This window comes from Octopus bimaculoides, chromosome 5 (genome assembly GCF_001194135.2).
Source record: "Octopus bimaculoides isolate UCB-OBI-ISO-001 chromosome 5, ASM119413v2, whole genome shotgun sequence".
NCBI lineage: Eukaryota > Metazoa > Mollusca > Cephalopoda > Octopoda > Octopodidae > Octopus > Octopus bimaculoides.
In genome coordinates this window covers 108465069-108474643 of record NC_068985.1, presented here as the reverse complement: position 1 = coordinate 108474643, position 9575 = coordinate 108465069, and the positions used below count along the sequence as shown (strand labels likewise).

The window sequence follows — 9575 nt, the reverse complement described above, 5'->3', positions numbered from 1 at the left end:
ATATATATATATATATATATATATACAACACACATATACAAATATACGCATACAGAGTTTCGTCTCTCTCTGTCACTCAGTGTTTTCCCCCGATTCTCCATTTACATTTTTCTCTTGTCTTAGTTCCTTTTTCATCTGTAGAACAATAAACAACTCAATAAACGCAGTATTTATTATGACACTAATAAAGTGGAACCCAGTTATAAAAGTCATAAAGACGACATGCTGTTCAACCAGCTGCAGATGACTCAATAGGCATTGTGGAGCAATAGAGAAATTCAGTTTGCTAAAAATAGCAGTCAAATTTCCCTCAATTTTATGAGTTACTGGAGTATTTGCCCCACTTGCAGATCCAGTTAACGATTAATAAATATCATCAAACGTTAAACAAGTGAAATAAATAATTAGCAAGATTAGTGAGCAAGAAGCCTACTATTATCATTTTTTTCTATTTTGAAATTCCAAGATGTGTATGACACAATTACTAAATGTAGATAAGGGATATTGCATCGACTATCAATGAAGTATTTATCAAGTTTAGAATGTATTATAGTAAAAACTATTGCCCATCTGTTTTGTCTTTTCTATCAGTATTTTTTTTTTTTTGTCATTGCTCTGATGAACTTTGTGTTCTAGTATCTTCTGCTAAGACCAGTAGTTTTCAATCGTGGTCCATATGATCCCAGGGTATCCACATAATATTTTGGTGGATCCACAGAAGCAAAATAGCAAATTGGAGAGCCACAGCAGTATATTAAGGATCCATGGCAAATTTTTGCTTTATATGTATTCGTTGCAAGAAACAGCTAGGATTCTTTCTCTAACATTTTGCATAGTTCAACCTACCTAAGTGAATGCGGGAAAAACAAAATAGGAATTTTGAAAGAAGTATCTATAGAATTAGCTTTAAAACATCGAATGGCTATGGGGGGGTGGGCACCATGATAAAATGGGAATCAAAGGGGCCCATTGGTAAAGAATGGTTGAGAACCACTGGTCTAGACCTTTAAATGTGTCACTCGCTTCTCTTCCCAAACGCATCGTTTCTCTGTTGAGCTTCATATTAGGCTCAAGTCCTTTTATTCTAATAGATTATTTTCTTAGAAACTTTACTAGCATCGTTTTGTTTTTCTTTGGTCTGTCATATTCAGTCATTTGGGCATTATGTTAATCGACATCTTTTGAATTTATAGGTCCCTTCTTTTCTTTCTTTGTGGTTTCTTACACTAAAATAACCTCAAACCTTGTATGGGGCAAAATCGTTAAAAACATTCTCTGAGACTGATGAAAGGAAGAAACTACGTTCTTCTTAGACTGGAATACTAGTCCGAATGTTGAATACAGAGTGGAATCGACACTAATGTCACATAACGGGTGTCAGTTGAGGCTGTCGTACGATGTGTCGTGGTAGATTCCGTACATCGAAGGAGCCACTGTTCCACAAAATTCTTGTCTACCAAAAATCCTACTTATAGGATTTTAATCAAACAGTGGCTAGAACGATTGCGCAAAAGTTTGTCTAAGGTACCGTGCAATGTGATTGAAAGCCAAAACTTATATAGTAGCAAAGCGATCTTCGTAACGAGAGTATGTAAAACAACTAAGATAGTTCGATAGCTGTAGCACAGTGTGAAATCCGGAAACAAGAATATACGACTGCAAACATTCTTTTTTTAATAATTCATGACGTATAACACAGAACAGCGAGGATACAAACATTGACATATTTATTCATTCGTAATAGGTTCTGACAGAGTCGAAGGTGAAGTTCTGATAGCTGTTGTTGATAGCACCACCTCAGTTTAGACCAGTCATAGGCATTTACGGCCCGCGAGACTTTCAAAAATGCACGCCTAATTTCACGAGGAAAGAAACCTTATTAAAACTTTTAGTGGTACGGCCCGCCTGAAGACGAGCCATATGTTATGCTGCCCACTTCTCGAAAACGGTTGCCTATGCTTCCATTAGACGATGTGTTTTGATAACACACGTGATTCGCCGATTCACTGGTGTAAAGGTGTTTGAGACTGCGATATTTTGAACTTATCGTGTCTCAACAGTCAAAGCTATCCTCCCTGATAGATAACTCTGACAAGAGAACAAGCTCATGTTTATAGGGATCAGCAAACAAATTATTTGCTGATTAGTACTGATGTCTGCCAATTAGATAATAATTCATGGGGTGCACGCAGAATAGCGAGAATCCAAACAGTAAATTATCTATTCACTTTTAATACGTTGTAGTAGATTTGAACGTAAACATCTGATCGACGTTGATTCGCTATCGGAGTATGCTTTCTTTTAGAATGCACATCGTCACAAGGGAGGAGAAGACTTTCAACGACTCAAATAAGCAACAGCTATCAGATATTAACGTCTGAATCTGCCAACGCATATTATGAATGAATAGATATGTTAACAATTTTATAATCAAGCAAAAATAAGATAAAGGTTTTACGCTTGGTAAATCAGAGGGATATCCATTATTAGACAAACCTGAACATGTAAACTGACATTTACAAAGTAATCAGAAGCAAAGCGTCCAAGCACCTTTCGTGCGTTTGTGACAGGAGAAATTTATGCATTCGATGCTTAACGTAACGCACTGCAGCTCAAATTCTGAGGGACAAAATGATAGGGTATTTGTTGCCAGGAACAGACTCCTTTCCAAAAATATTACCTGGTTGTCATAGATTAATGTTATCACCACCAGATGATAGTGTTAAACCGAGTAACGTGTTGGGCAACCACAAAAGTTTTGTCAGTCTCTCTACCTGGCACCTTATGAAGGTTTTAAAAGGTATTACTCTTAGGGATAGCGATAAGGGTGATGGTATGGGTACTAGTGTCTTGGTTTCCTGAATATTCTGCACGATGAATTTGCAGAGCTAGTTTCGCTCTCTTGTTTCTCAAACTTGCACTGGTCTGGTGCAACAAGTGCTACGAGCCAAATAGTCATTAGGATGCAGAATTTGTACAGAGCTACTTTCTCTTAGATTAGGAACTAAATAGCTGGAGAACATCATCTGTCCTGATTTCGTTGGGATGTCTGTAAGGGGCCTTCTTCCAGAGATAATTCCGTGACATTCTACTAAACCGATAGCCGGGATTCTGACAGGTGCTACTACTCCTGGTTAGAGAAGATCTGGAAAGAATATTGACTAAGAGGTGGTTCCACACTCTTCAATACTCTGGAACTCCCAAACTTGAGCTCATCTGCCGAATGTAGTTTAGTCATATCCAGTAAATAGCAAATATCTATTCTGGTAAATGATATAAGCCTGTGCACCAGTTGGCAGAAACCTTGCACACAGTAATGAATAAATCAAACACAGTAACTTACTACCGGAAACATTGAAACCTCAAACAACCCCAGTTGTTATTTCAACGCTTGGTCAATACGCGTGTAAGTTAGGACTAAAGAGTCCACAGCGTACCAAAATCAGTACTGCTATTTATGATAAAGGAAAAATTGATGTAATTAATCCCTTTCGCAGTGGGGATGTGACGACTGGTGATTGTTATTCAGTATTGGTGTGCAATAGCATCTAACAAGTGCCAGTAAGAAACGGAAAAAACTATCCGAGAAGAACGATTACAAGATAAGAAATGAAATTGCAAAATAAACAAATAAATAAGACAAACATATTGAAGGTTAACTGTGTAAGTAATAATTGTATCATCTACTGATCATTATCTTATAACATTTCATATTGATCAGTCATCTAACAACACGTATAAGCTGACTGTTGCAGCAAGCACGCTCCATATCAGCATCAAACCAATACTCTACTCCCACAGATAGAAAATAGCAAACAATACAGTGTAAGGCTGTATTATTTAACCCAAAATTAAGAAAAGGAAATAAATCAAAAAGGTACCAAGCTCGACTTTGCCAATAATAAACGAACCAACACCGAGCGTAATTGATGAAACTCTAAGCAATGGGCGAGAAATTACTTTCAAGATTATCTTTTAAAATAGAGAAGGCGCAACTGGACATGAGCAGAATATGTTTGTATATTTTGCAACCATATTCAACCCTTAAATCGAAGCTGCAAGAATTTACTTGTATAAGATTTTAAGGAGTAAAATACATATCTATATATAACGTTGAATCTTTACAGACCAATAAATGGACAGGGGCGGATTATGTTTGTATTCTACATGTATATTTTACAACCATGTTCAACCCTCAAATAGAAACCACCACAAAATACTCGTCTAAAATTTAAGACGGAAAATATGGCTTTATATTGAACTTTGGATCCCAACAGAGCAGCTAATTTAAACGGATATACTTTTTCAATCCAAAAAACATCACAGATCAAAATAGAAAACGAAAGAAATAGAATAAATAGCGAACGCAAACATCAAATATAAATTTTTAAAAATACCTTGACAACGTAGATCTCAAAGGTATATCTAAATACTGGCATAACAAACAAAGTCATGAAACACACAGCATTTACAATATACTGAACAATAAAAACTGATCTAGATCCACACACAAAGATAAATCAAGAGAACGAGAAAATTTAAGAATAAAATAGTCTAAAGTCGAAGGAAATTGTGAACATGACACTTTTATTGTAGAAATAATTAGAGGAAATCTTGAACAGAAATAATTAAAACAATGTAAAACCATCTGAAGCAAAAAGAAACAAACAAAAAAGCGATAAACTAGCGGCAGTAATTTAAAATAAAAATGCAAATCTAGTCATCACAGACTTAATAAGAAGAACATGAATATCAATATTATTCCCAGCTTAAACGAAATAATGAGTACTGGTATGGCTGTGTGGTTAAGAAACTAAATGGATTCCGGTTTAGTTCCTATTTGTGGCACTTAAGGTCTTCTTCAACCAATGCCTTGTGACGGAAATTAGTAAACGAAAACCGTGTGGAAGCCGTCGTATATACATGTATGTGTTCGCGTGCGCACTCGTGCTCACTCTTACCAACGCAATCGACTCTTTTACGCTTTTTTTCTTTTTACTAACTTACTACACTCGTTTAGAATACAGTTAATACTTTCATCCTGTTTTCCACACATTCAGCGTTTGCTGTGTGAATTGTAAGAATTCTTCTCTTTATCATTCTCGTTTTTATGCTTTATTCCTGAGTGGCTATAATTTGTGACACAGCTTCTCGTTCCAGAATATAATCTTTCAACCACAACTAGATTTCTGGTTATTATTGTTACAGAGTTGAAGAAATTTAAGTGCCCCACTTGGGGCGCCCGCACGCACGCACACACACACACACACACACACACACACATATATATATATATATAAGTCTGTGTGCAAAGAGGTTGTTCTTCCTAGGGATATTTATCCAAGTGTACACCGGTTTAGCTCCATATCAATTAACGATACTGGGAAATCCATATGGACATATTGTATTTATCGTTGGTTCTTCTCTGATAAGTGGTACCTTACACTCTTGAAATCCCAGTTGTTACTATAGATGTTTTCACCTTTTAGATATAGGAGAAAAATTTTAACAATACAAAGAAAAATGGAGAATGTGTACACAGAATAATCAATATATTCATCATAATAATAGTCAATTCATATTGCCTACGTGTGTTTTGGTTCTAATTACTTAAATCAATATTTATGCAATTAAATTGCATTATGAATTTGAAAAAGCAAAAACCTTCGTCAGGGCAAGAGATTATCAAAGTAAACATTGACCGTTACACATTCTAAAGGATGGAGAGTTCATTTCAATTGAATTGTGGTCTGTGCGTGGAATTCGTTCTAAAAGTAGCTAGAGGTTTATTTTGACCCCACTGGACAAGGGACACTTGACTAATATTATAATTAATATATTGATTATTCTATGTACACAATCTCCATTTTCTTTGTATGTACGTATGTATGTATGTATGTATGTATGTATGTATGTATAGATAGAGAGATAGATAGATAGATAGATAGATAGATAGATAGATAGATATGTAGGTAGGTATGTAGGTAGGTAGGTAGGTAGGTAGGTAGGTAGGTAGGTAGGTAGGTAGGTAGGTAGGTAGGTATATAGATAAATGGATAGATATTATTATAAAATCTGGTAATTAGTCATATATTAATTAATATCGATTAATTATCAGGAGGCCAGCACATCTAAAGAATCAAAGAGATTCAGAAATATTATCTGCAATCTCAGGGGATTAAGGTACATTTTAAAAAATAACGTCGACCATAGATAGACAGACAGACAGACAGACAGACAGACAGACAGACAGACAGACAGACAGACAGACAGATAGATAGATAGATAGATAGATAGATAGATAGATAGATAGATAGATAGATAGATAGATAGATAGATAGATAGATAGATATGAGCTGCTATTGAATACTGTGAAGTTATGGTAACTTTCTCAATATTTCAGATTTATCCCACGGCAGCATGAAATATAAATTACACACATAGGCACTGAAAAAACAATCATTGGTATGTAATATCAAGTATATCAGCATATGCTCGTTTAAAAACAAGGAAAGAAATAATAACAAACAACCGACTTACAAAAGAAAAATACCTTCAATAATAAAAATGATAAATCCAGACTATAATATATAAATATATCAATATACAACGAGCACAACACCTATAAAAAATATACTGTTCAATAGAAATTCTATACATATATCTACAATCATATTCCATCTACATAAATCAACAGACATGAGGAAGAAAAATATCTAAGCAAATGCAAAATGATAAGAACTGCAGAAATAATTTAGAAAGACGTAATAAAAGAATAATAAAGAAATTGAATTGAAGAAGTAAAGCGTACTAAAAATTGAAAAAAGTAGTGCAGATATCGGAGAAATGGCTCTCAGAAGTGAGAACAGAGACAAACATTAAATGTGCGAATATACCATTACAATAAATTCTATGCGACTCAAACGTTGAAACAGATATAAGTTAAGTAAATCTCATATGCTTTGTGAATGCATAATAAGAAAACTAAGAACAAAGATAGAAAATATTAGATGAGTAAAAGAATAACGAGCATTGGAGAAAATATAACTACAGAAACATTAACCATAGCTCAAAGAGCTTAGAATATTACACGCATACAAAATCGTTACTTTCAAACGAAATAGAAGTTGGAAGGATAAACTTAGATAAACTTAGATAAACATAGATATGTTCAGACCAAAATTGGCACAAGCTACGTCAAACTTAATACCACCTGATAGAATTTGTTAAGTAATGTTTAAGTCGAGTTTTGTGTCATCATAACCCATTCGAATAGAAGGTTATTGAATGAAATATATCTGAGTGGTTTGTCTGGTATTCCTTGAAGAAATTTGTTCAGATAACGTTTGATGGTAAAGTGATATTTGTCTTCTTTATCTTCTTCCAAGATACCATTAAATGCGGCATAGCCGTTTCAGGTAAAAGTAGTTACGTTGTAATGCTGGTATGTGATATGCTCATGATCTCTGTAGAGGATGTATGGTACCAGTCTTGGATGAATTAATTTTCTTGATCTAAATATAATTATCTGCAGAACTTCATATTCATCCGTCTAGCGACGGATTAGCATTGAGTGAGATGTTTCCTAGTCTCCCTAAAAAGGTGAACCGAAGAACCGCATTTGTTAAGAGCATATATTGCCTGAAGCTGAGATATTCTCCGTTGATGGAAAATAACAGTGATCAGATATTCATGATCGAATCTCTTAGAATATATTATGCATGGATACATAATTATACTTAGAAGGGAATTCTACAGATAATAAAATATGAAATATATATAGATATAAAAAAGCAAACAAAAGACAGAAGGTGGAAGGTTCTGGGTTGAAATCAATGGAAAAGGAAGAGAAATACACGAAAGAGATCAAGAACATCATAGACTAAACAACAAAATAAGTATTTTTCAATATCTCTGAGCGCAAGCAGCAGTTGCAGACATAACACATCTCTAACTTGGAAAAGAACTGAAAAACGAAACCCCCAAAGGTCGTCAAATGCACATTTTATACGATAGCTCAATTAAAACATTTATCATTAATAATAAGCCCCGCATCGAAATTACCTGACAAGCTAATAAAATGATATATTCAAAACTAATAAGCCAGAAAACCAAATAGCTGGAGAATAATTATACGTCTTCAGTATGAAATGTATTGAACCAGATATTCACGAAAACGTTTGATACAAATTTAGATGAACATAAATTGTTACCAGAAAAAAAGCATAACAACAGACAACGAGATGACTGAACTAATTAGGGAGCCACTTTATGATAGTTCGACCTGGTAGCAATAGCAGTCAAGTCTCCCTCAATTAGCATTTTTGGACATGCCTATATCTTTTATTTCCCTCACATACAAAACATCGGTCTCTCACCCACTCGTATATATACAATATAAAACACCTCGTTCTCTCTTGTCCTCTCTGACGCACATATAATAAAATATAGATAATCAACAGAAGTGATCAACGAGTTTTTGGACTGTTTCAGTGTAGAATTCCTAAAAGTTGACCAGGGTCCAAGCATCTATTTCATCTCTTTTGTTCCTTTCCTTCATAACTCACTTTCACTTAATTTTGCTCCGTGATATATGTCTGTCTTACTTTTTCTCTCTCCATCACTCTCACCATCTCTTTCTTTCCTTTTTTTCTTTCTTTCTTTCTTTCCTTTTCTCTCTCTCTCTCTCTCTCTCTCTCTCTCTCTCTCTCTATCTATCTATCTATCTATCTATCTAGTTCTATTTATCTATCAATCTATTATATAGGTAGTTAGGGTAAATCACTGCTGGTTCCATCTTGAGGCACATCTGCATATTCCATTTTGCTACAATCCAATATGTTATCACAGTTACTGCTCAAAGTTAGTCAAAATACATATGGAAATATTATTTGCAGAGTTAGTGTATAGCAAAACAAGAAAGTGGAAATTTTTTGGTATTACTAATTCTCCATTACACGTGTTTCATTTACTAATATGAATTACAAAGATTTACATGTTAAATTGATATCCAAGAAATTCCTTGTCTTTCTAAGTATTATTCATATCACTTCACAAACCTATAACTTACAAAGCAATTTAACAAAGTAAAAGGCTTTAGGTGTACCGTGACTTCAATGGCCACCGACAAGACATCTCATCTAGGAGTTTGGTATTCCAAAACATATATGTGCAGCATGCGAAAAAGGTACAGGACTTAGGACATAGAAAAAAATGACACACGTGTACAGTTTTGGATAAAAATATGTTTCTGTAATGACTAAATTTCTCTAACACAGATATTCAATAATCTTATGCTATAATATCTCTTTTCTTATCAGCTTTAATAAATGACCTACGGCGATGTGATCCCAACAATATCATACAGTGTATCCAGCCTATGCACAAACACATTTCTGAAATGGGAGGCCTTGGAGAAACATACGATATAGAGACGTTGGAAGATATATGTGGGTTAGTACGTTGTTATTCATTTCTAATCACAAATTTCTATGTTGATTATTCTGTATATTTAGAGCGTATTTACGCATGCCCACAAAAAGGCACAGACACACACACACATACATATATATATA

The 9575-nt window shown here is 34.5% G+C and overlaps 2 protein-coding genes across 2 annotated transcripts in view; one reads left to right on the top strand and one right to left on the bottom strand.

The window, feature by feature from the left end:
* LOC106877286 (S-crystallin 4) overlaps positions 1-4503 on the bottom strand; it is a 158835-nt gene extending 154332 nt beyond the window's left edge. Inside the window, exon 1 of the mRNA XM_052967941.1 lies at positions 4398-4503. The gene's annotated coding sequence lies outside the window, so the exon portion shown is untranslated. The remainder of the gene's footprint in view (positions 1-4397) is intronic.
* Positions 1-9575, top strand: part of LOC106883123 (uncharacterized) — a 60189-nt gene that overhangs the window by 23682 nt on the left and 26932 nt on the right. Inside the window, exon 2 of the mRNA XM_052967940.1 lies at positions 9321-9453. Coding sequence (XP_052823900.1) covers positions 9321-9453 — 133 coding nt within the window. The remainder of the gene's footprint in view (positions 1-9320; positions 9454-9575) is intronic.